Source organism: Staurois parvus, unplaced genomic scaffold, assembly GCF_062004578.1.
Source record: "Staurois parvus isolate SC_StPar_1 unplaced genomic scaffold, SC_StPar_1.0 ptg000017l, whole genome shotgun sequence".
Taxonomy (NCBI): Eukaryota; Metazoa; Chordata; class Amphibia; order Anura; family Ranidae; genus Staurois; species Staurois parvus.
Window position 1 is genome coordinate 4,280,109 of NW_028317813.1, and position 27,919 is coordinate 4,308,027.

A 27,919-nucleotide genomic window follows, 5' to 3' on the forward strand; every position below is an offset into this window, starting at 1 on the left:
CAAATGGGACTTCTCATGGCTTTCTTCTTGCTACTCTTACATAAAGGCCAGATTTGTGGAGCGCACGACTAATAGTAGTCCTGTGGACAGATACTCCATCCTGAGCTGTGCAGGACCCTCCTATTCCTTCTGTACTGAAATACATTGCAATTGTACTATCTCACTTTATATTCTAAAGCACTGACAAACTGTTGGAGCTATATAAATCCTGTATAATAATAATAGAAATAATATTCTCTGTAGCTCCTCCAGAGTTACCATGTGCCCCTTGGCTGCTTCTCTGGTTAATGCTCTCTTTACCCGGCCTGTCAGTTTAGGTGGACGGCCATGTCTTGGTAGGTTTCCAGTTGTGCCATACTCTCTTCATTTTAGGATGATGAATTGAACAGTGCTCCATGGGATGTTCAAAGTTTGGGATATTTTTTTCTTTTTTTATAACCTAACCCTGCTTTAAACATCTCCACAACTTTATCCATGACCTGTCTAGTGTGTTCTTTTGCCTTCATGATGCTGTTTGTTCACTAAAGTTCTCTAACAAACCTCTGAGGGCTTCCCAGAACAGCTGTACTAATACGGAGATTAAATTACACACAGGTGGACTCTATTTACTAGTTAGGTGACTTCTGAAGGCAATTGGTTCCACTAGATTTTAGTTAGGGGTATCAGAGTACACTTTTCAGATATTTGTAAAACAATTTTAAACCATTTATCATTTTCCTTCCACTTCACAATTATGTGCCACTTTGTGTTGGTCTATCACATAAACTACCAACGAAAAAAAAAATTTGAGTTTTTGGTTGTAACATGACAAAATGTGGAAAATTTCAAGGGGCACTGTAATTTTTCATAACAATACAGACAGAATTGAAAATTTATAGCATGTAATATAAAGTGAATACATGGTTGGCTGCACAAAATACATATATATATATATATATATAAAAAAATTAAAGCGCAAAAAACAGCAAAACAGTGCGTGTGAAAACGCAAAGCACAATGCAAAAAGCATTTAAGAAAAACGGAACAAAAGCATTAGGTGTGAACCGAGACTGTTTTAGCATTTGGCTCTTACTGACCTCAGTGGAATTTGGATTTGAATTGTAATGTAATGTTGACCAAATCCGCCATGAACTGACCCCATCGGCTCATCCTTAGTGACCAGGAAGGGTACCAGCTGCTAGTTCTGGTTGAGGATATTTATCACTGTATTGTCAGAACAGGCATACAGTAGTGTTGAGAAATGCTCAGGGTTGTTGAAGGTAAGGCGTTGAATATTTTAAGTAAAATGTATAAATTTAGAGCACTATTTTGGTATAGACCTTCATATCAATTATAAAAAAGGGATAAATCTGTTTTTGAAGGCAAACGCCTTAAAAAAAAAAAAAGAAAAGCTTGGTAGTTAAATATAAGCAACTTTTCATCAAATCAATCCAAATATGACTACATCTCTTCTGACCTTGTGATATTCTGAAAATACCTGTACTGACAGTTAATAGGTTCAGCAATTTCTCAAAGTGAGATAAGAAAGCACTAACATATCCACACAGCAGCCGCACAAATCAGTTTTCGCCACATTTTCCACTATGATAATGTACCAATTAAAAAGTTACAGGGAACATAATATATTAATATCATTATAATACAGATAAAGAAAGAGATTAACAAATGCAAGGTTGCTTGAAATGTAAGATTTGTATACTCCAATAATCGTGTTACAGAACAATTGAGCTAGTGGATTAATGTAATTTATCAAACAGATATTGTAAAGCAATGCCTGGAGACAAAAATAAATGTTTTCTCAGTGCCCAAAAATAGGCGCACATTCCAGATGATTGCTATAACTAATGAAAGTAAAACACGCCTGAAATACTGATCTCAGACAGGTACCACAGACTAGATCAGTTTTATTAAAAACAAATCCTTCCAATTTTAGTTGAATTTGGGTTGAAAGCCCCCCTTTGTCTTCACAGTAATTTTGCAATTAATACCAGAATTTACTCAATTAATTTGGATTATAATATACATCCAACATGAAGAGCAGGGTGTACAGCACACCAAATTGCTCATCTGGAACGTTTTATTGATCGCATAACAAGAGGAGACATTTTGAACCTGAATAAGAATTCCTTCATCATGCAACAATGCTCTGTATTGTCTGCCTTCAGTAAAATTGGGCAATGGCTGTTATACCTAAGAGTACAAGCAAGCTACTGCTTATAATCCTATTGGACAATAAGAAGAAAAATGGAAACTAATCCGAAAGGTCAGGATGGTTCCACAGGTACCTCTGTGTTCCCTCTCAAACTCCAATTACCAGCACGTGGGTAATCCAGTTGTGTATGGGTGTATGAAAACTTCTGCTAACCATGCCCACATGTCCAACCACCCTCTTCAGACAGCATGATCTGTAATACTCCCATCACTATTCTGAAAATGCTGGTAATACACCTTTATTTTCTAAAATATGACAGATCTTGCCCTCAGCACAAAATCGTGCCACAAGGTAGGTCGCTGATCTGGAGAAAATTACCAGCAAATAAAAATCAATAACTTAGGAACAGAATAACGAAGACTAACAGAAGAGACAGATGCTGAAAAAACTATGGAAATAAAAGTTTTACTCCCAGAAAATGCAATGTAGCAATTTTTAAGATTCTGTTACGGTTACTGACAATGGTGTAACAGATCCTATTGAAACCAAAAAATAAATAAAAGACCGAGAAATTGTTAGCAAATGCTATAAGTGTGGACATGTTGTCTTTTACTTTGTACACTTAGGGCCATTGCTTCCTCTAAGCAGACTAGGCAGCACTGCCACCTAGGGGCACCTGGGCGCAGCACAGGCCGGCACTCTGTTTCGCATGCCGCCATGTCATGAATGATCTTTCAGCTGAGGGCAGGGCGGCAGAGGGGAGAAAGAATGGGCAGAGAAAGCTGCTGGGTGTCTGAGGCCTGTGTAGCAGCTGAGCTGCCCCTGCTTCCAGTGTTCCTCACAGACTCAGTCCCTTACTGCAAGCCAGCTGGTGGCTGCTGACCACTGTGGAGTTCCAGCCCTTCGCTTCCATTCATCAGTGGAAGTAGAGCTGCGCCTGTGGAGGAAGGTAATATCTGACTCGTGTGTGTGTGCGCGTGCGAGTGTGACCCGGCATGGCCATCCATCACATGTGCAATGTGTCCGTGAGTGATGACATCATCATGATCCCACAGCCTGCTCTTCTAGTGCCTGATGATCTGTGTCAGTGTTGGTGTGTTGTATTGGATCTGTCACTGTGTAGGATTGCTCAGTGCAAGTTTTCCCTGTGTGTGTGCAAGCTGTGCTACCTCTGCTGTCACAGCGTTTTATCCCCCCTCCCCCCCCCCCATTGCCTGGGGAATTCCAGCCTGGAATCTGTCAAGAGTGTGGATCCATCATCCTCCACTCAATGCAACTGTCACCCAGCCACTGCCAGTCACAGATACAGTCCTTCCGTGACACAGATTTCGTCTTTGACATTAGTGCTGGTGGCATCTTATGGCACTTTTGCAAATTAAAAAAAATTTTGCAGTTTCATGTTTTATTGATTTCATATGTTCTACAGTTTAAAAAAAAATTTAAATTAAAAATGAGCTGGTCTTGCCTAGGGTGCAAAATAGTCTAGCATCGGCCCTGTGTACACTGAAAATGGTTTGTGCTCAGCAATCCCTCCCAGTCTAGGGGAGTGAAAGCCAGGAAATAAACTGGTCTTCAAACAAGGGAAACTCTGTATCTGTGTCTTTTATAGGCAGGTTACACATTTACAATTTGCATGCTGCAAGTTCAGTAAAGATGAACAGGTCAGGACTGCCAGATCTGTTTAAAAATATGATTTCTTTCATTTTCAGTTATGGGATCTGTTCCATAAACGATTTATGATTTATTCAGTTGATATTTTTAAAGTGTAAAATTTCTGTAACTGAGCTGACTTGTTTCATTGAGGATATCTCCCGGGAGGACTGAATCATAGAAGATAAATTACATGTGTAAAATTCTGAATAAAACACTTGATTAGTGTTGTTCAGTTCAGTTACATGTTCTAGATTGGTATGGAAAGCATGACTTATTACAGATTGCAGCAAAACAGTACTTCATCCTAGAAAAACTGATGCATCGCAAATTATGCCACAAGTTACAACATATGATATAGCTGCTATCCATAGCACATCAAATCACGCATAATTGGTTAAAAAAAATATGCATGTCCATCAAAGTTCAACCTTACTGTGAACAGAACACATCCACCAAATTGCATGGACTAATATTACCAGTAAAGAGAAGGCACCAAACGTCTGTGCTTGCCTTCAGATCAGTCTTTTTCACCTCCCTTGGGAAAGGTGGATTCTAATTTCAAGGAAAAGCATCTCCCTGTATGAAGCCTGGCCTAGTATTTATGGTTCTCCCTAAAAACTAATATTACAAAACGACAGGTATTGGCAGCCACAATACTAGCAACATTGTTTTCTCTTTACACTTATTTGTGGAATTGACAGGTTCACATTAAACATAAAAATTAACTTGTTTATTCAGTCAAGTTGCTATTCAGCAGGGTGAACAACTCCAGTTCTGGGAGGCTAGGGCCATACATTGTTTTAGGATTCCTCTAACTGGTAAATTATCATGTACCATCTACAGCACACTAAGCAGATTTCTCTTTATCCAATTATTTCAACGTTTACCTAGCCTTCACCATCTGGAGTGTGTGTGTACGTCCTTCTCTAGAGCTTTTCAAGCTAAGATGATGGAAAACAGTTATTGGTTTACTAATCACATGGAAAACTACAACAACTTCTACAGGCAAGCATATTGAATAAAAACATGTTATGCAGACTTATAAAAGAGTTCTAATCCTACCGAGACATCCAATATTTCCATCCAGACCTATATAGTTGAGGTCAGCTTTCGCTGCTTGTTGGTCTCGTTCATCTTCCTGTGACCAGTCTCGGAGATCAAAAATGGTCTTTTGGCGATATGCCGCATTGGAGTCAAAATTTATTTTTGCATCCATGCACATAACTGGTTAAAAAGAAAGAAAGAAAAAAGACATTTGACAAATAAAATTAATTCTTAAAATGTAAAACCAGCTACACAGATAAACATACAACCCCTGGCAAAAAGTATGGAATCACCACTCTTGGAAAATGTTCATTCAATTGTTTAATTGTGTAGAAACAAAAAAATATATATATATATCACAGACATGCCTCAAAACGATTTTCATTTAACATTCCAAACTTCTGACTTTAAGAAACAATTAAAAACATTAAAAAAGGAAAACTGTAGTCAATTGTTTTTGCAGATCAAGCAGAGTAAAAAAATATAAAATCACTCAATTCTGAGGAAAATATTATGGAATCACCATGTACTTTGCAGTTCTAAAACAAACATCTGCACCCGATTACATTTGCTAATTAATCTGCAGGTAAAAAAAAAAAAGTGCTTGCACACCTTGGTGAGCTGTTGCACCAAGCTGATTAACATGAATCATGGCTGCAACACGAGTGATGTCAGTTGAAACAAAGGAAAGGATTATAAAACTTCTGAAAGAAGGTAAATCATCACGGAATGTTGCAAAAGATGTTGGTTGTTCCCAGTCAGCTTTATCTAAAATCTGGACCAAGTACAAATCAAATGGGAAGGTTGTAAAAGGAAAGTGTACTGGTAGACCAAGGAAGACATCAAAACATCAAAACAGAAAATTTAAAAGCAATATGCCTTGAAAAAAGAAAAAGCACAACAAAACAAATGAAGAACAAATGGACAGAAACTGGAGTCTGTGGCTGAACTGTAAGATATCATAAGAAATGGGATTTACATACAGAAAAGCAAAAAACAAAAACCATAAGTAACACCCAAACAGAGAAAAACAAGGCTATAGTGGGCTAAAGAAAAGCCATCATGGACTCTGGATTCAGTGATGAATCACGAATCTGCATTGGGCAGGGTGATGATGCTGGAACTTTTGTTTGGTGCCGTTCCAATGAAATGTATAAAGACGACTGCCTGAAGAAAGCATGCAAATTTCCACAATCATTGTTGATATGGGGTTGCATGTCAGGTAAAGGATGTTTGGCGATGACGACATTTTTCAGGATGGTACTGCATCTTGCCATAGGGCAAAAGCTGTGAAAACTTTCCTTAAAGAAAGACATATAATGTCAATGTCATGGCCTGCAAATAGTCCGGACCTCAATCCAATTGAAAATCTATGGTGGAAATTAACCACTTGCCATCCGCCTGCTATTTATAAAACGGCAGGGCGGTGGCAGTCCAGGGGCGGGTTGCCGTTCATAAACGGCACCCGCCTTTTCTAGCTGTGCGCTCTCCCTGGGAGCGCGCAGCACCGTGATCAGGTGCCCACTGTGTCCTCCAGACACAGTGAAACACCGATCGTCGGACGGGACCTCTGTACGAGGTCCCGATCATGTGATCACTGATTGGTCAATCAGTGATCACATGCAAAGTAGTAAGCCAGATGTCACTTGTGACATCATTGCTTACTACGTGTGAAATCTGTGAATGATCACAGAGGTCACATGGTACAAGGCTATTCACAACAGCCTTGTACCATGTGACAAGCTGTGACCAATCACAGCTCACTCAGTACTTCTCAATGAGTGCAAGAATGACACTCATACTGATCATCATGCAAGAAAGACACTGTACTGCTAGGGTGACCGTATGTAAAAAAAAATAAAAAAATAAAAAATATTATAAAAAAATAAAATAAAAATGTAAAAAAAAAGGTTTAAAAATTATAATAATTTTGGTTATAAACTAATTGGGATTTTTTTTTTTTTACTAAAAAAAAAAAAAAAAAAAAACGGAATAAATTTTGGCCAAGATTTATGATGAAATATTATTTATTTGCAAAATTTTATTAAAAAAAAAAACTTTTCAAAATTTTTGGACTTTTTCATTTACATAGCAATAAAAATCCCAGCGGTGAATAAATACCACCAAAATAAAGCTTTATCTGTCTCAAAAAAATGGTAAAAAATTCATATGGGTACAGTATTGCATGACCGCGCAATTGTCATTCAAAGTGTGATAGCGCTGAAAGCTGAAAATTGCCCTGGACAGGAAGGGGGTAAAAGTGTCCGGACAGGAAGTGGTTAAAGAAAATGGTCCATGACAAGGCTCCAACCTGCAAAGCTGATCTGGCAACTGCAATAAAAGAAAGTTGGAGCTGGATGGATGAAGAACACTGTTTGTCGATAGTTACATCCATGCCTCAGAGAATTCAAGCCGTTATAAAAGCCAGAGGTGGTGAAACAAAGTACTAGTGGTGTACTATAATATTTATTTCATGATTCCATAAGATTTTCCTCAGAATTGACCGATTCCATATTTTTTTTCTCTGCTTGTTCTGCAAAAACAGGTGCAACTGACTACGGTTTTCTTTTTTCTTTAAGTGTTTCTTAAAGACAGAAGGTTGGAATGTCAATATAGAAATAGTTTTGAGGCATGTGTGTGATTAGTTTTTTTTCTACACAAACAATTGAATGAACATTTTCCAAGAGTGGCGATTCCATACTTTTTGCCAGGGGGTTATAGGAATGCATGCACGTGTACTGTTTTCTGACATGGGAATCATAATTCTGTTCACTGACCCTTATGGTTTATAAAGCCCTGTCACAGTGTTTAACCAATAAGATTGCACCACCGTTCCAAGTCTGTAACTTCCAATTTCACCAGCCCACCAACAGCTTCCAAATTACTTTATGTTTAATGTGTAGGTACACATCAGAATAGCATTCAAATCTGACTATGTATCATACATTTAGGGTACAGTTGGAGCACTCAAAACGCTTGTGGAGTTCCTATGCAAATAGTTCTGCAAAAGTCCCTATTTGTATAGGCCCACCCCATATGGCAATGAATGTGCCTGAGGATAGGCAACAATCATTGAGGCAGGAGAGGGATTGCATATTCTACTATAGACACCAATTTTAAAAGGTATGCTCTGCCCTTAAGGGTGTCTGCTATTTACCAGCAGCCTAGTTCAACTAAATTTACAACAACGCAGGTTTAATTCACAATCTTCTTGGACTCTTTTAAATACATCACAGTTATATGTATCCTAATAACAGTGCAAGATGAAGAATGTTTTACTAGGAAGAAAAAAAAAAATAATAATAATATCGGCAGAAGCATAAAAATAAAAAGTTAACAAACAGTGCAGGGTTTAACAAAGTAAGCACTTATTTTAGCGAGGCATGTCATCTTTATGTAGCTCTATGCGATGCAAAGGAAAGTGACATGACTTCAAGAGCAATAAGTGCCCCCAGCACGACCCTTGTCAACATGTGGCATGTGAGTACATCACAACAGGTAAGCCACATTTATAACCATGATCATAAAGGACAATCTGCAAGAAGTCAAAATCCAGAAGCAAAGGCTGATAAGTGAATAAAAAAATATTTCTGCAAAAGAAAGGAAAGGCATGCAAACCAATAGGCTGAAGAAATGAAGCAAAGAAAAATGGACAAAGCAAAGTAGTCAAAATTAGGATTAGGAAAACAAGGATCTAACAGCTGAAAACATAAGGGGATCTACACTCAAATGCCAACTTAAGTGTATGTAAACCCCAACAATGGACGTCTATTAATTGCTTTATAAGTGCAAAAACAAAATCTGTTGATCAGAAATTCAGACCTATCCCTCTGACCCCTGTAGACTTCCTAGTTAATATCTTGGAGTACAAAATGATTAGCCTTTATGTTGTTGAGATCCGAGAGTAGGAGTGGCTGAGCAGTTTAGAAAAAGACAATGGGAAGAATGGAGAACACCCAGTCAACAAAAATGCTGTGACTTGTCAACCTACAACAGGACATAGCAGTTGACAGCATTTTCTAACATATCAACGGATATTTTTTTGTAAATGTGTATGTATGGCAAGGATGTACTACTTGTTTTTTTTTTTCTTTACATACACTTTAAATCTGTGTTTACAGTGTTAAGCTATTGAGTAAATACAAAGTAAAAGAATGACCAAATCACTTTTTCAGCAAAAAAAATCTGTTCTAGGCTCCCTACAGTGCTGGTCATCCAAACCATAGCCTTGGCTTTTGATCACATGAATGGATAGATTAGCCAACATGAACACTGATCCTCGGCTTCAACAGATCTTGGGGGTCACTGCACAGGTAGAATTTTTTTTAACTGTTAGAAATGGGCTTTAACGTTATAGAACATGTAACGAAGTGTATTTCTATTGAAGGGCCAGGAATATGAGTAAACTGGAACTACAGTCAGGTCCATAAATATTGGGACATCGACACAATTCTAACATTTTTGGCTCTATACACCACCACAATGGTTTTGAAATTAAACTAACAAGATGTGCTTTAACTGCAGACTGTCAGCTTTAATTTGAGGGTATTTACATCCAAATCAGGTGAACGGTGTAGGAATTACAACAGTTTGCATATGTGCCTCCCACTTGTTAAGGGACCAAAAGTAATGGGACAATTGGCTTCTTAGCTGTTCCATGGCCAGGTGTGTGTTATTCCCTCATTATCCCAATTACAATGAGCAGATAAATGGTCCAGAGTTCATTTCAAGTGTGCGATTTGCATTTGGAATCTGTTGCTGTCAACTCTCAAGATGAGATCCAAAGAGCTGTCACTATCAGTGAAGCAAGCCATCATTAGGCTGAAAAAAACAAAACAAACCCATCAGAGAGATAGCAAAAACATTAGGCGTGGCCAAAACTGTTTGGAACATTCTTAAAAAGAAGGAACGCACCGGTGAGCTCAGCAACACCAAAAGACCCGGAAGACCACGGAAAACAACTGTGGTGGATGACAGAAGAATTCTTTCCCTGGTGAAGAAATCACCCTTCACAACATTTGGCCAGATCAAGAACACTCTCCAGGAGGTAGGTGTATGTGTGTCAAAGTCAACAATCAAGAGAAGACTTCACCAGAGTGAATACAGAGGGTTCACCACAAGATTTAAACCATTGGTGAGCCTCAAAAACAGGAAGGCCAGATTAGAGTTTGCCAAACGACATCTAAAAAAGCCTTCACAGTTCTGGAACAACATCCTATGGACAGACGAGACCAAGATCAACTTGTACCAGAGTGATGGGAAGAGAAGATTATGGAGAAGGAAAGGAACTGCTCATGATCCTAAGCATACCACCTCATCATTGAAGCATGGTGGTGGTAGTGTCATGGCGTGGGCATGTATGGCTGCCAATGGAACTGGTTCTCTTGTATTTATTGATGATGTGACTGCTGACAAAAGCAGCAGGATGAATTCTGAAATGTTTCGGGCAATATTATCTGCTCATATTCAGCCAAATGCTTCAGAACTCATTGGACGCCGCTTCACAGTGCAGATGGACAATGACCCAAAGCATACTGCAAAAGCAACCAAACAGTTTTTTAAGGGAAAGAAGTGGAATGTTATGCAATGGCCAAGTCAATCACCTGACCTGAATCCGATTGAGTATGCATTTCACTTGCTGAAGACAAAACTGAAGGGAAAATTCCCCAAGAACAAGCAGGAACTGAAGACAGTTGCAGTAGAGGCCTGGCAAAGCATCACCAGGGATGAAACCCAGCGTCTGGTGATGTCTATGCGTTCCAGACTTCAGGCTGTAATTGGCTGCAAAGGATTTGCAACCAAGTATTAAAAAGTGAAGTTTGATTTATGATTATTATTCTGTCCCATTACTTTTGGTCCCTTAACAAGTGGGAGGCACATATGCAAACTGTTGTAATTTCTACACCGTTCACCTGATTTGGATGTAAATATCCTCAAATTAAAGCGGACAGTCTGCAGTTAAATCACATCTTGTTTGTTTTATTTCAAATCCATTATGGTGGTGTATAGAGCCAAAAATGTTAGAATTGCGTCGATGTCCCAATATTTATGGACCTGACTGTATATGTCCCACATGACTCCAACTCCCCCCACTTCTTCCCTATGGGTGCATTACTACATCAGCATAGGCTCAGGGTTCTATTGCACTAACAACGCCCACAGTTATTACATGAGTGCCCTTCAGAGCACATTCTAATGCCGCCATCGGAAGAAAGGACACATGATGCCAGAGGCCAGAAGACCCTTGAAAAATATTTCACTTCAGTGCTGACAAAGGAATAATTAATGTTCACTTACACAGTGGTTTTCGCCAAATTGAAAAACTTGTGTTGATAAGCATTTTGAAGTGACTGAAAACATGTAATTGCATTGTCCATGGAACAATTAAAACTTAAATCTAATATTGCTTGTCAAGGTCAGGTCTCTTTTAACCATCTTGCTAAAAAGGGATCCAGTCTCTAGCTGAACACAAGCTTAAAGTGGAAGTCATTTTTCCCCCATTCGCAGCAATTCTTAATGCTAATAAAAGTACTTGATTTTTAAATTTTCCTCTGACGCCAAAATTATATATAGATATATCTATCTCAATCAGGCCAGCCTTTTTCAACCAGGGTTCTCAAGCACCCTGTGGTGCCTTCAGGTTTCTCCAGGGAAGCCTTGACAAAAAAAACCCTAAAAATTGGCCAAAAATTGTATACAAGCCAGTGGGTGGATGAACCTTTTAGTTGCACAAAGCTACAGGTTATCATTGTGCACCATTTTACCTTCTAGTCACTGGCATTCTAACAACCAATGACATCATTGGTTGGCAAGCAGGTCACCAGAGGCCTGCACAGCATCCTAGTTTTGCACTCCCCTGCCCCGCTCTCAGCACTGGGGTCACTATAGTATCCCAGCATTTCTCTTCAGCCTCAGCTTCTCTCCCACACTGAGTTAGCCAGTACCAGTGTGCAAAGGTGTATTCGCTTTAGAAGAATAAATCACCTTCAAATGTTCGGTGTCCTACGTGTGTGGATGTTGCTGCGTTACATAAATGGTTTCGTTTTTTACATTTTAGAATGGGGTGCCTCGAAAGACTGCATTTTTTAAAAGGGTGCCTTGACTGAAGAAAGGTTGAGAAACACTGAATTAGGCACCTACTTTTGGTTCTAATATGGGTGACGAGTCCCATGCGCAAAAGTAGTAGCTTCACAATAACTGTAGCAATTCTAACACTTCCAATGCCACCACAACTTAGAGTGGATATCGCAGCAAATTATCCCGACGTGCCATACCTACTGAGTATTTTGCAGAGCAAAACTCTCATAGTCATGCAACTATATCGCATTGTCAATCCTCTCTCTCAGCCTGCATCTTCTGATATCAAGACAAAATTGTGTAACCCGATTCCAGGAGACCATTTTACAGCATTTTAACAAAATAGATTTTTAGAAGTGAATGTTTATTATGCATGTACCTAGGGTTTCCCTGCTAAACTGCCTTCATTTCAGTGCCTTATCTTATGCTTCAATGTGACTTCTATTCCTTAAATGTGTATTTATATGCACATTCAAGCTAATACCGTAGAAGGAATGGTATGGAATACGAAGTGTAAAGGTGTGACAGTGAACAATATCTGTGTGTGTAAAATTGATTTTCCATTGTGAAATAAATCAAAGAAACATACTGAATATTGTAGTCTTTTAACGGCTACATTCAAAAACAAGTATGCATGCTCTATAAAAGGTTTGTTTTGTAGCATAAAATTTTCCAATTATCTTAGTTTTCAGCCATCCACTGTGCCCCGCTATGGAGGATGAGTCAGACGCATTCAAGAAGTGTGTGCAAGCAAGCCACTCATACATCTGAACAGAGAGGTAGAACCAGTGGCGTAGCACAAGGCACAGAAGGGAGAAATGATAAACAACCATTACTTATTGGCAATCATTCAGCTGCAGGCAGAAAATGGTTCAGAAAGTGCCTTTTTAAATGAACTACTAATTAATCATTCACCTGGTCGTTTTCAGGTATAACTAAACAAAACAAATATGGATAGGTCTGAGGAATAATTAACATCAGAATAAAAACAGCCAACATCATTAGTGAATGTGATTAAAAAAAGTTGGTATATCCACGTCTATACATATGGATATAAACACTATAGAGGATTTCCTTACATGAAAGAAATGGCCTTTTCAATGTGCACAATTTCTTGCACAGGTTGTTAACCACCTTATAATCCTTTACAATGTAGAGCTATAGACTGTAAATACAAATACACAGCATTGTGGCATAGACAGAAAATATGATAAACAGTAAAACAATTATTTATCTATCGCAAGGCATATTCCAATATCCATCTAGACCAGGGGTGGGCAAACTTTTTGACTTGAGGGCCGCAATAGGTTCATATATTGGACCTGGGGGCTGGACCAAGAGTAGATGAATGATGTGTATGTGTCATCCATAGTAAGTATAGTAATATTCCCCCATAGTAAGCATAGTAATTAATCCCCCATATAGTAATTCATCCCCCATAGTAATTCATCCCCCCATATAGTAATTCATCCCCCCATATAGTAACCCCATATAGTAATTCATACCCCATATAGTAATTCATCCCCCATATAGTAATTCATCCCCCCCATATTAAGTCCCCAAGTCCCCCCTGTGTCAATTCACTTACCTTTGCTCCGCGCGTTCCTCTCGCCGTGTTCCCGCGCCGTTCCGGTGTAGCATGAAAATCTGTCTCCTATGAGGATCTGTCCGCCTCGACGTATCTGCGCATGTGCCAATTTCAGGCATTAGCAGCCGATCGGCGATCTCCGGCACATGCGCAGATACGTCGAGGGGGACAGATCCTCATAGCTCCGCGGGCCGGATTAAAAGGTCCGCCGGGCCGTATACGGCCCGCAGTTTGCCCATTGCTGATCTAGACTTACCTTTCACTAGTCACTATATCAGTGATAACAGACAATCTAACAGATACAAATCATTACAAAGAGAAGCACATTGACATGGAGCAAAACAAAAAAAGGGCAAAGACACAGTATAATAAATTGCAAGAACAACAGTGTAAAGAGAAGCAGCCAAACTAGGATAAAAACTACTTTATAACTGTTACACATTCTCATTCAAATACAGTAGCACTATAAATTGCTATCTTAAAATGGTTTCTTACATTTTATTTGCTCTTTTCTAAATGTCGGAAGTTTTCCTCTGCTATGCAGAAGACGCTGGGGAGTTAAAGAGGCCAAAATTAAAGATGGGCAAACAGGTAGGAATTTTAACGCAGAAGAGACCTGCTTTGTTCTCTTCTGCACTAAAGCTACTTACTGTACCTGCCTGTCCACCCTTGCAATGCCAAACCTGACTGAACTCACACGAATGTGCGGGAGTGACGTCATCCTTGCCCGGCCAATGACATTGGTTAGTGGTTGAGACCCGGAAGCCAGCCGCCCGAAGATGCCAGCATTGAGTATAGTTGTGTTTTAATGTTTACCATAAATAACGTCTGTTCTGTGCTAGCAGACCCCAATACTGTCTGTTCTAACAAAGGGTTAAAAGATCTAGAAGCTTCTGCATTGTGCGTTAATGAGAAACTATGGGATTTATTTACTAAAGCTGGAGAGTGCAAAATCAGACTCCCTTCTGCATAGAAACCAATCAGCTTCCAGGTTTCATTGCCAAAGCTTCATTGAACAAGCTGAGGTTAGAAGCTGATTGGTTTCTATTAGAGATGAGCGAATCGAACTTGGCGAAGTGGAATTCGTTTCGAATATTAGGAAAAATTCGATTCGCGCCGAATCCGAAAATTAGCAAACTTCGGATGCACGAATCGAATTTTCCCCGATCGGCCGATTTTCATCCCTTCTACAGCCGGCAAAAAGTGTCCCTGCAGAGAGCTCCGCTATTTCTGACAGTTCTCTGACAGTTCCTTCACATTTACAGCGGTTGAAACATTGTATCTATTTGTTTCCATTTAGGATACAGATGTTTTTATTCGGAAACAAATAGATACAATGTTTCAACCGCTGTAAATGTGAAGGAACTGTCAGAGAACTGTCAGAAATAGCGGAGCTCTCTGCAGATACACTTTTTGCTGGAATGGAATTCTTCTTATTTTCATCCTACTTCTTCTTCTTCATCCTCATCCTCTTCTTCTTCTTCTTCCTCATCCTCCTCTTCTTCTTCTTCTTCTTCTTCATCCTCATCCTCTTCTTCTTCTTCTTCATCCTCCTCTTCTTCTTCTTCTTCATCCTCATCTTCATCCTCATCTTCTTCTTCTTCTTCGTCCTCATCTTCTTCTTCTTCTTCATCATCCTCATCTTCTTCTTCTTCTTCAATTGAAGCTGCTTCTGCTCCGCCACTCTGCCATTGGACTCTTGATAGTCGTCTCCCCACACTGCTGCTGGGGGGACTTTTTAACATAGGCCTCTGTATGGCCTTCAATTTAAGCTGCTTACGCTTCGCCACTCTGCCATGGGCCCCTGTACCGCCTCCTCATGCTGCTGCCAGGTCCAGAGTGTGTCATGGGTCCCTGTACGGCCTCCCATTGCTGCTGTCTCCATCGCCACACTCTGCCATGTGCCACTTTCAGGTCTCCTCACACTGCTGGTGGGTTCCATTTTGTCATAGGGTGCTGTATGGCCTCCCATTGCTGCTGCCTCCACCGCCACACTGTGGCTCCACACTCTGGTTTTGGCCCCGTGACTGCCCAAATGAGTGAAGTGTGCGGTGATTCTAAGATCGACGGCACTCATCTGCATGTCATACTGACTGACAGTATTATTTCTCTTCCCCAGCAGACTCCAAGGGCATTTAAATTAAAGGTACAGTGTTCTGCACTAATATAAAGGCTCTCTGAAGCCTAGAAACCCTTTTAATAAGTTAAATTCGCATCGAATCGAATTTATTCCGCAAATTCGGCAAATCAGCCGAATCGAATTTTTGAATAATTCGCTCATCTCTAGTTTCTATGCAGAAGGGAGTCTGATTTTGGACTCTCCAGCTTTAGTAAATAAACCCCCATGTGTCTCTCTTTGTCAGAGGTGCAGATAGTGTTTCCTCCTATTTATTGAACAGTCTGTCCAAAGCTTGCGCCAATCACTTAGAAAGGAGTTTTTTCTTTGTTTTTTTTTTTACATCGTTTGGTATGCTGTGTGAACGGGAGTACATAATAAAAATATAGTAACTTTGAATGCAAAATCAGAAATACACTTATGCTCACTCATTGCCCACTTTGGTATATGAATGCAAGCGCCAAATCAGCTGTTTTCAACCATGACACAGACCTAAGCTCTGATGGGAAAGTCCTGCTTATCAGGATATAGATTTACTGCATATATTTCTTTAATAGTTTAAAGCGGAGCTCCACTCAAAAGGGGAAGTTCCGCTTTAAGGACTGCTCCCCTGCTCCCCATTAAGGATTGGGACCTTTGGGGAGTGGGTACCCGAATTTGACAGGTACCCGCTCCCACTTTCGGTCCGATCATCTAGGCGATCAGAAGCGGAAGGTGTCCTCCCTTCCTGTAGTCTTTTGGGACACTTGACAGGTCCCAGAAGACTACAGGACCATTCATGAAGCGCAGCGCTACTCGCGCATGCGCAGTGGGCACCCGGCTGTGAAGCCACAAGCTGTCACAGCCGGGTGCCCACAATGAAGATGTCGGCCTCCTGGAATACAGGACAGTCGGTGAAACAAGCTGCGGGGGACACACCACAGGACTGCGGGACAGGTAAGTGGCTGTTTTTTAAAAGTCAGCAGCTACAGTTTTTGTAGCTGCTGACTTATTTTTTGATAGGTCGAGTGGAACTCTGCTTTAAGTACTTGAGGGCAGATTTGCAAAAGCTATCAAATAGACCTTAACCACATGCCGCCCAGTCACTGTAGAAATACGTTGGCAGGGTGGCACGGCTGGGCAAAACCACATTTTAAAACGTGTTTTCAAAACAGGTAGGGGGCACGCGCGAGGCACGCCAGTACACACCCCTGCCCCCTAGTAAAACACTCCCCTCACACAGTTAACCCTTTCACTGAATAATAAAGTTAACCCCTTCCTCCCCAGTGCCATTAGTACAGTGTATGTGTTGTTTTTTTTTTTGCACTGATCACTGTATTGGTGTCACTGGGGATGTCAGTGACGCCAAGTCAGTTCCCCCCCAGTGTACCTCCGAAAGAAAGCTCAATTTGTGGGAAAAAAGGATGTAAATTTCATTTAAGTACCGTATTGCATGACCGCGCAATTGTCCGTTAAACTAGCGCAGCATAGCAAAAAAATGGCGTAAATTGCAGTATCTATACCTTAGTTTGTAGAAGCTATAACTTTCACACAAAGCAATCAATATACACTTATTGGGATGTTTTTTTTACCAAAAACATGGAGCAGAATACATTTTGGCCTAAATTTATAACTAACTTTGAGTTTACTATATATTTTGTATAGCTGAAAGTAAAAAATATCATTTTTCTTCAAACTTTTTGGTGTTTGTTTATAGCGTGAAAAATAAAAAGCGCACAGGTGATCAAATACCACCAAAAGAAATCTCTATTTGTGTGAAAAAAAGGACGTAAATTTCGTTTGGGTGCAGCATTGCATGACCGCGCAATTATCAGTTGAATTAGTGCAGCGCCGAGTAGCAAAAAGAGGCCTGGTCATTAAGGGGGGTAAATCCTCAGGAGGGCAAGTGGATAAAATCAGCAATGCCCACTACATTTAGGAAAATAGTAAACAGAGTCAACACATGCTATAGGACCCCAGCTTGTGCTCAGTAATTATGACAAATTAATTTCATAGATTTATTGCAACAGCATAACAGCAGCATTCAAATGTGACATTTGCTCTCTTGCTATTTGATATGAGGAGAATCCCCCATAATCTGTTGTGTGTATAATTTATCTAGGAGACATTTAAAGACCTTTCATTTAAAAGCATGACATCTGCTCTCCGGCAGACTTTGGCTGTGTAATTTCAAGTTCCACTGAAAAATTGCTGACGTGTAAATGACAAGACAATTCATTGCAGACATTAAAGAAGTTTGAGTCAAAAAATTACTCTGTTTTCTGTAATACTATTTAAGTCATCAACACAGCTAAGCAGAATCAAATCCTAAAATTCAACGAAACCCTGGGGAAAAACTATTGGACATTTGCCATGTAAAAATAAAATGACCTCTAATGATGAATGTCCAGTGAGTGGAAGGTGCTGAGTAAGATGACACTATTTGTTTAATTTATCCCAGTCTCTAAAGTATATTCCAGCTCTAGTACGGTGAATGATAGGAGGTTACTCTCTTACCAGTTTCCTTTCCCACAAGACATTCTGTGACATTCACCCACCCCGCCCCTCATCCATTCAGAGAACACCTTTGTGTTTTGTAAACAAGATGTTTTGTGAATGGAAGAGGGGACAGAAAGATAGAAAGCAAACAACCTACTATCATTCACTGTGCTAAAACTGGAAATGTCAGTTCCAGTGTCAGATGTTTGATGTCTACAGTAGTGTTTGGGATGAAGGAAACTAATAGGTTTTACCTAACAGCATCATTGGGTTACCCATCATTAGAGGAAATTTTTCAAAGCAAATGCCCCAAAATATTTTTTTCCCTGGATTTCCGCTTATTCAACTTCTTTTTCACTTCAGGTAATGCAGGGTAACGTTCTAACTTTGCTCCTGTGTCTCAGAAACAGGAAGTTGCATCCAAAGGGAGGAAAATCCCTGTTTGAGACAGTTGTCACCATCAAAGAATTGGAAGATTTCCCCTCTTTACCTATTCTGGTTAGAACTCAAAAGTAGAAATAGAGATTGTGAATATTTCTAATGAGGTCACAGACAGCAATAAAAACAAAATGTTCTAATCCCCCTCCTCAAAAAAAAAAAGTTTTGGCTGCAATCGAACTTTAAATATCACAAAGAAAGTGCACATACATGTTTTGTTTATTTATGGATAAAGCATCCATATACACTTGAGCAGTAGTGGGTTTCAGTTTCAAAAACACTATGGACACATTTCTAAGTTTCACATGCTCCCCTATACTGCAATAGCCCTGGGTAGGTACTAAAGGCTCTGACGGAGCAGCAAAGCAGTACGACAAAGGCAAGTGGTTAGGAGTTTAGTTTTTAAAAAATAAACTGTCCCTTTGTCCAGATTGGGATAGGTGACAGCAGGGCTTTTTTTCCCCTTAGAGAATATGTGCAGGAAACACACTTCCCACAGGGGAGCAAACCGTGTCATAGGGTGGGTGTGACCAAATGGCACAGTGGGAGGGTCTTAAAGGGGCATTGTTAAATAAAACCAGGAGTGCATAACACACAGGCATAGGGTTCAGGGGTGCATAATGCACAGTGTGCAGGAGTGCCTAATACACAGAATGCAAGGTTTAGGAGTGCCTAATACACAGAGGGCTGGGTTCAGGGTTGCATAATACACAGAGGGCTGGGTTCAGGGTTGCATAATACACAGAGGGCTGGGTTCAGGGTTGCATAATACACAGAGGGCTGGGTTCAGGGTTGCATAATACACAGAGGGCTGGGTTCAGGGTTGCATAATACACAGAGGGCTGGGTTCAGGGTTGCATAATACACAGAGGGCTGGGTTCAGGGTTGCATAATACACAGAGGGCTGGGTTCAGGGTTGCATAATACACAGAGGGCTGGGTTCAGGGTTGCATAATACACAGAGGGCTGGGTTCAGGGTTGCATAATACACAGAGGGCTGGGTTCAGGGTTGCATAATACACAGAGGGCTGGGTTCAGGGTTGCATAATACACAGAGGGCTGGGTTCAGGGTTGCATAATACACAGAGGGCTGGGTTCAGGGTTGCATAATTCACAGAGGGCTGGGTTCAAGGCTGCATAATACACAGAGGGCTGGGTTCAAGGCTGCATAATACACAGAGGGCTGGGTTCAAGGCTGCATAATACACAGAGGGCTGGGTTCAAGGCTGCATAATACACAGAGGGCTGGGTTCAGGGTTGCATAATACACAGAGGGCTGGGTTCAAGGCTGCATAATTCACAGAGGGCTGGGTTCAGGGCTGCATAATACACAGAGGGCTGGGTTCAAGGCTGCATAATACACAGAGGGCTGGGTTCAAGGCTGCATAATACACAGAGTGCAAGGTTGCGGAAAGCATGATACACAGAGTGCAGGGTTCAGGAGTGCCTAATACACAGAGTGCAGGGTTCAGGAGTGCCTAATACACAGAGTGCAGGGTTCAGGAGTGCCTAATACACAGAGTGCAGGGTTCCGGAGTGCCTAATACACAGAGTGCAAGGTTCCAGAAAGCATAATACACAGAGTGAAGGGTTTAGGGGTGCATAATGCACAGAGTGCAAGGTTCAGGAGTGTGTAATACACAGAGTGCAGGGTTTCGGAAAGCATAATACACAGAGTGCTGACTTCATTCTGTGGGACCTGCTGGGAGAAGCACGCTGTCACTTGTAGCACAGAGGCTGGGCTACTGTGTTCACAAGTGACATTAATAGTGGTAAGAGGGTCATTACCAGAGGTGGCGGAAAAAAAAAAGCTCTGAATGACAGACTTTAATACCTTCATGGGGAAACAATCTTAAAGCATCATTTCACTCAAAATGAGCTTTCAGTGCCTGATGGTGAGATCTCTGCAGGTTCACAGACCCAGTTATTTACTACAAGCATTATAGAGGAGGCTTTACATTTCTTAATTTGTTTTCACATTACAGAGAATACAGCAAGAATGGCCTGCGCTACTTAAAGCGGAGCTCCACCCAAAAGAGGAAGTTCCGCTTTAAGGATTGGTCCCCAGCTCCCACTTAGGATATGCACCTTTGGGGAGCGGGTACCCAAAATTGACAGGTACCCACTCCCATTTCAGCTGCGATCCCCTAGACAATCAGAAGCAGAAGTTGTCTTCCCCCTCCCTCCCCTTCCATAGTCTTCTGGGACACGTAACAGGTCCTAGAAGACTACGGGACCATTCACAAAGTGCAACGCTACTTGTGCATGCGCAGTGAGCACCAGGCTTTGAAGCCACAAGCTGTCACAGCCGGGTGCCCACACTGAAGATGCTGGCGCTGGGAACACAGGGCGGCTGGTGAAACTGGTTGCGGGAACGACACCGCGGGATTGAGGGACAGGTAAGTGTCCATCTTTTAAAAAGTCAGCAGCTATAGTTTTTGTAGCTGCTGACTTTTATTTTCACTGGAACTCCACTTTAATTCCAGCCTAAGTGATGCAATTTGTTAAAGGCAATGGCGGAGGTGGAAGTCATAGCTGTGAAAGCTATTTGTTCGACTTCCCAAGTGATACAGTATAAGAAGGCACTTGGATATTTAAACCATTACCATCCAGTTAACCCCTCCCGCCTAAAGGGTAAAACAAATGTTAACACCTAAGCACAACTTTGTAACTTTGACGTGTTAGTAAAACCATACATATCATCACAACTACTTTGTGTATCCAGGTTGATTATACCTTGTTTATTTCAGGACAAATTGGGCTTTCATTTGGTGGTAAATGATAATGGATATTGCCTGATTTTTTTATTATCAAAGGAAAACTAGTAGGAAAAATAGTGAAAAAAAACTTTTTTTTTTTTTTTTTTTTTAAACTTAGGTCATGGTAGTAGCAAGAAATATACAGCTACCACCAAAGAACAACCAAAAATAAATTCTCCTGCTCCTGACGATTGCAGCAATACTACATCTGTGTATGTTAATTTTATGTACCTGTAGTACAGCCCAGAAACAATAGTGCGCATTTTGTTTTTTTATCCTACCTAAAAACACACTGACACGGATACAAATTTAAAGAAATAATTTTTTTAAAATCATGCCCAAAAAAAAAAAAAAAAAAAAACTAACCCTGACCTTTACCCTTACTTAACTCTAAACCAGTTGTCTCCAAACTTCGGCCCGAGGGCCAGATGTTTCCCTTTGCGTGCTTTTATCTGGCCCTTGGAGCATTATTTCGTCCACTGATACCAAAGGGGGCATACTTCCCCCCCACTGACACCAATGATGGGGCACAATTCCTCCCAATGACCCCAATGATGAGGCACAATTTCTTCCAATGACACCGACAATGGGGCCCACTGACACCAATGACGGGGCATAATTCCCCCTACTGACACAAATGATGGGACGCTATTCCTACATATGACACCAATTATGGGGCACAATTGCTCCCAATGATGCCAACGATAGGACACAATTTTGCCCAATGACACCAGCAATGGGGCCTAATGACACTGCTATGGGGCACAATTCCTCTCACTGACACCAAAAGATAGCCATTGTTTTTGCTCCACTGACATTGGGACCGTTTCTACTCTCAAAGGTCATAGTCTGGCCCTCCTAAAGTCTGAAGGACAGTAAATTTGCTCTTTGTCTAGAAAGTTTGGAGACCCCTGCTCTAAACCCTTGACCCTGGCACCTTTTTTTAATTAATTTTTTTTTTTTTTTACACTCTGCAATGCATCTCTCTCCTCGATTCAGAGGCTATCACAGTGATCAGGTGACTCTGAACTAGGGGTCTGGGTCCCGATAGTTTGTACGGGACCCAGAGCTGCCAGTGGGACCCCATTCTCTGTGCTGAAAGTGTGCCGTGCAAAGATAGATACGCATATATTTGGCTCGACTGAGAAAAGCCCAGTCCAGTGGTGTCGCATATATACGTACACGCAGTGGGAAGGGGTTAGACATCCAGGTGGTGCACAAAAATATGGAAATACTACATGATTTGCAGGTATGAAAGTGACGACATGTATCGCATTGAAAGCGAAAGTGATGTAACATTCTTTTGCTTCCACTGTGTGATGAGACACCTAGCTAACAGGTGAGAAGCCTCCCTTTAATTATTCACTGCGTGCACAGCTGGTAATACGGAGTCATGTCAGAGCTTACAGAGTTTCAAAAAGGATAAATTGTTGGTGCGTGCTTAGCTGGTGCCTCTGTGACGGAGGTTGCCAATTTATTTGCGGTGTCACGAGCTACAGTATCAAAAGGTTATGACGGCATATACAGTTTCTGGGAAACCGTCGTCTTCCAAAGCCCAAGTCCACATAAATTGTCCGGAGGGAACTCAATAAGCAAATCATTCACGGCAAGCTGCAATTGCCAAACTACTAATGATTGATATTAATGCTCAGAAGAGGAGAGAGTGGTGCAACACCCATAAATCGTGGACTATCAATTAATAGGAGACTGTAATATGGTCCCATGAATAGAGCTTCACAATGTTCCCAACCATCAGACATGTTTACATGTGGCAAACACCATCCCGAGCGTACGTCAAGCTTATTTACCAAGATAATAATGCTCCGATTCACACAGTTGGTGTAGTCAAACCGTGGTTTGGCAAGCATCAGGCCCTTTAAGCTACCATGACATACCGCAAAGTTTAGGCTTTTGTGAAACATCATTCAAATGTTTTTCACCACAATACTCTTTTCTGTATTGTGAGAAACTCCACAGAAGCAAGTTGTTCCTAACAGCAAGTACTAGCATTTGCAATAAATTTATGAAACTATGTTGCATAGGGAACATTCTTGCTTAAAGCAAACAGTCATTGCAATTCTTCATTTAAAGTCAATTTTTTTTTTGCTTTAAAATAAAAAACAAAAAATACCTACCTGCTCTGTGCAATCATATTGCACAGAGCAGATCCTTATCTCTTATTCTCTTCTTACGCTGTTCTGACGTCCCCCACTGGCGCCATACGCTCATCCTTCTTGTGGGTGCCCCCATGGCAAGACGAGTGCTATGGGGGTACTCGTGTGGCCATGCTCCTGAGCTGGGCTATGCACATTCATATATATACACACACACTGCAGAGATATGCTCTCTGCTCTTTCCTCACAGGATTTGACTGACAGTAGCAAAGAGCCTATGGTGGTGGCAGCAGCAGGAGGCAGAAAAAAAAACAAAACAAAAAAAACAGTGGGATGTTTTTAACCTGAATGCAGGGGGAAAAAAAGAGGTCAGCATAGTTCTGCAATGTATGCACATTTTCCCATGATGTGTCTTCTGCAATTATTTAAAAACACCCGTTGATCTGGCCAGAAATCCACAAAACCTCTATATTCCTGGTTGAGTAAACCCCTCTGCTGCACTGAAATGCCATGTTTTCAAGAAAAAAAAAAAAGAATAAAAGTTTAGAGCATGGGCGCAACCTGTGGCCCTCCAGGTGTTGCGGAACTACAAATCCCATTGCAAGGCTGACAGTTACAAGCATGACTCCCAAAGGCGGAGGTATGATGGGACTTGTAGTTCCGCAACAGCTGGAGGGCCACAAGTTGAGCACCCATAGTTTAGAGAATAGTTGATTTCTGGTATCAAAGGGTAATTCTCTGTGCTTGCAGCTATTTTAAAAAGAAACAAAACATGGGAAAAAGTTTATGTATTGCAGAGATATACTGCATATTTTTTCACTCTTGCCATACATTTTAAAGATAACCTGTGTTCAAAGCTCAGCTGAAGTGTTCCAAAAGGCCTGCATGGCTTACCTACTCCTGAAGAATCTTCTACCATGGGGTTAATTTCCACCATTGTAGCATCATACTTCATGAACAGATTATACAAGTTGATCATGCACGCAGCTGCCTCATCTATAATGTTCTCTGGGAAACCCATTTTCTGTGCAAGCTGAAAATACATAAAAGAAACAAAAAATTAAAATAAGAAACAATGGCCTGTTTAGTCAGCTAAATTCCCATGAAAAACATACTCATTATCTTCATTCTCATTTAGCACAGTGATGATTTACATGATTTGGAAGCATTACTAAAGTTTAAGGTATAAAGTAAACAAATGTATTTGAAGCAATCAAGGAGAGAAACACAAAAGCTCTCTTATAAACATAACTAATTATTTTATATCACTTTCTTTAGGGGATTATGCCATCATCACTTCCAAATTCTTACAGACTTTAAATAATTAAAATATTGCCAATCTCCAGAGCAACCAAACAGCAGTTTTAGCAGTAAAGAAATTACAAATGTTAACATGTGCTAGATTTCATTTTTATTGTTAATATTAAAATATAAAAGCTGGAGGGCATTTAATCATTGTCCTAGAGTTCTTCAATGGTGTAATAAGCTTGAGTCCTAAGGCAAATTATACACAGATAAAAAAAGCAAAAAGGATTTAAGAGACAACAAATCCATTTGTGAGTAGTTATTAAACAAAACTTGCCAGAGACTAGCAAATTACTACATTTCCTTGCTTTAACCACCTCCCGTCTGGCCGTTGTATATAAACGGCCGGACAGTGGCAGTGCAGGGTCGGGTGGTCATTTATAAACAGCCTCCCTGCCCCCTGCTTGTGCACGCTCCCTAGGAGCACGCAGCACTGCGATCCGGTGCCCGCTGTGTCCTCAGGACACAGTGGAACGCTGATCGTCGTGCGGAACCCTCTGTGCGAGGTCCCGATCATGTGATCACCGATTGGCCAATCAGTGATCACATGCAGAGTAGTAAGCTAGATGTCACTTCTGACATCATTGCTTACTACGTGTGAAATCACGTAATCAGGACTCCCGACGAAGTTACGCGATAGCGTGACGCAACGCGTCGACGGCACAGCGTGGTGACGCAATTCCGGCGCGACACACTTCAGGCATGGCGCCATCTTGGAACACCTTGTTTCAATTGAATACACCCATATACATGGTTAATGCCTGCTAATATCTGCTGAAATGTGAGTGCATTATGTTTTAGCCTATTTTATTACTCAAAGCGGTTTTACACTATGGAGGATTTGTTCTTCTGTTGTATGGGCCATTTGAATTGAGCTGTTTGCAAGAATCCATCTACCTGCCTATCCATTGACCCAGAAGGGTTTCTTCGTGAAGATAAAGGTACATCAAAAGGTCCTTTGCAGCCCAGGCATCAGACCATCAGGAGTACTTATACAGGAAGGATCCAGGAGGGATCCGCAAGGCTTTATGGCCCCTAGGGGTCGCTGAGTGGAGGTGAGAGGCCATTGCACTTATTCTGGGGAGCACCAATCGGTGTGTTGTGCGTTCACAGTGTGCGTTTTTCAAGAAGATTGGAGCACTGCTGTTGTGTTCACATTTGTTGGTCGTTGCCACGCTATTGCTGTATATATGGTTTATATGTGGTTTATGAGCACCTTATGTGTTTTTATCCTCCACAGGGATTCACATGTTCATAGTTTTGAGTCCCAGCTGTGGGTACTAAGGGTCACTTGATTCATATCCCTCATTGGGATTGGGTTCACTATTTACAGGTCACTCATCAGGTCCCTCTGACCTTGTGTGTTTTTGAGCACCCATTGTCACACATTTGTATTATGGTATATGGTATCTAGCGCTACACCACTTTGCATTTAATATCTAAACTTGCATTCATAACTACTTTAAAGACCAGTTCTGCTGGAGTTAGTGTTTAAAAACAGTCATTCAATGCCAAAATTTATTAGGATAAAGGGCTCATTCACATCAAAAGGCATATTAATCCCTGCCATTGATTTTAATGGTGCCAGGTCACAAAAAAAATACATGGTGTTTACATGTGTTGGCCAAAAAAAAATCATGTCCATTTTTTCATCCAATCGACACACATTACAAGGGCTCAAAGAAATAGCAAGGCATGTAAATGCACATGCCCAAAGCAACAGAAAAATCCCATGAAAACAGAGATGCATAGACATAAGCCCAGGCTAACACTTTCTAAACAAGGACATACTTACCCTAACAGCTTGTTCTTTTTGGATGCCTTCTACTATGTCAATAGGCTCTTTCACAATAGCATCTGGATTTTCAGCAGCAACATCTTCAATGTTAACTCCACCTTGAGAACTTCCAATCAATACAGGACCCTGAGAAAAGTCATAGTTATTGTTATTGAGTTTATATTTTTCAGTGGCTGTAAAGTTTATTTTTATAAAACAGGAGTGTACATGTGCACAGACACAGCAGAAAGGGATTCTCTTGAGGTGCCCGCATAGTGATTGCATTTGCACAGGCAATTGCTAGATCAGTAGGCCCCCTAGTACCTCTCTGAATGTGAATGTAAGGTAGTACCACTATTAGAACCTGGACGAAGTGATAGGTGTTAATCTGGGATGAGGGATGCACTTCATGGTAGAACTGTCCACATTTGTGCTCAAAGGAACAGGTTACGACAGAAATACAGAAGATGCCATGATGTTGCAGCTTTTGGAGGTTCATATTTTCATCTTCATTCTGGATTCCATACTTAATGAATTAATGACCGGGAACATGTGTAGTTTAACCTGCTCCAAGACAGTAACTCACAAATAAAGACAAAAAATAAGGAGCCCAGAAAGTACCTATAAAAGCACACTTTCAGGTCAAGTACCTCCATTAAACATTTATTTAAATTACTGTAGACATATAAACCTAGGTAATATAAAGAAACAATATGTCATATATCTTTATGTGTAATGTGTTCCTTCTCCATTAGGAGTCGGTTCCATATTTAGTGACTGTTAGAGAAGGATTCATCTAATACAAAATACCTCTAGGCAAACCAACTCACTTATTCTAAACAGTGTCTAAGCTGCATGCAAATTCCTAGCGGAATAGGTTCACTTTATATATGCCAAAACCTACACATTAATTATACATTTCAAGAATGTAACCTTACATATACTCACACCAACTTGGGGCATAGCCTCTGGCTATACAGAAACGCTTACAAATAATGATTTTCTCTATCCCCGAAATAATCCCTCCGTTTTATGAGGGGGGTGGTGGGAGGTAGAACACTTCTACCACCTCTAAACAAGATAACTTCTACTCCTGCTAGGAAAGCAATTCTAGACCAGGAGATATAATGAGTGGCACACAACACCACAGGTTCTGCATTAAAAAGGAGAGACAGCAGTGCCTGAATGGACGGAGAACATTCAGGCAGCATTTACACTAGTGTGTTATAGAATTATGCACACATGTTGTGGTGCATTGACATTTGTTAAAGCCACCTCATCATGCATACTTGAATAAAAATAAAATAAAAATAAAAATATACCCCTTAAGACATTTTTAAAAAATCACATTCATTGTTTTATTGTGTGCGGAGAAAAAAAAAAAAAAAGAAAAAAAAAGGGAGGCGGCAGGTACATTT

General features: G+C 40.7%; 1 protein-coding gene across 1 annotated transcript in view; it reads right to left on the reverse strand.

Moving 5' to 3' along the window:
• SUCLA2 (succinate-CoA ligase ADP-forming subunit beta) overlaps positions 1–27,919 on the reverse strand; it is a 107,308-nt gene that overhangs the window by 14,758 nt on the left and 64,631 nt on the right. The window contains exons 5-7 of the mRNA XM_089679038.1: positions 26,520–26,648; positions 24,314–24,452; positions 4,868–5,029 (exon numbers count right to left, since the gene is read on the reverse strand). Coding sequence (XP_089535164.1) covers positions 4,868–5,029; positions 24,314–24,452; positions 26,520–26,648 — 430 coding nt within the window. The remainder of the gene's footprint in view (positions 1–4,867; positions 5,030–24,313; positions 24,453–26,519; positions 26,649–27,919) is intronic.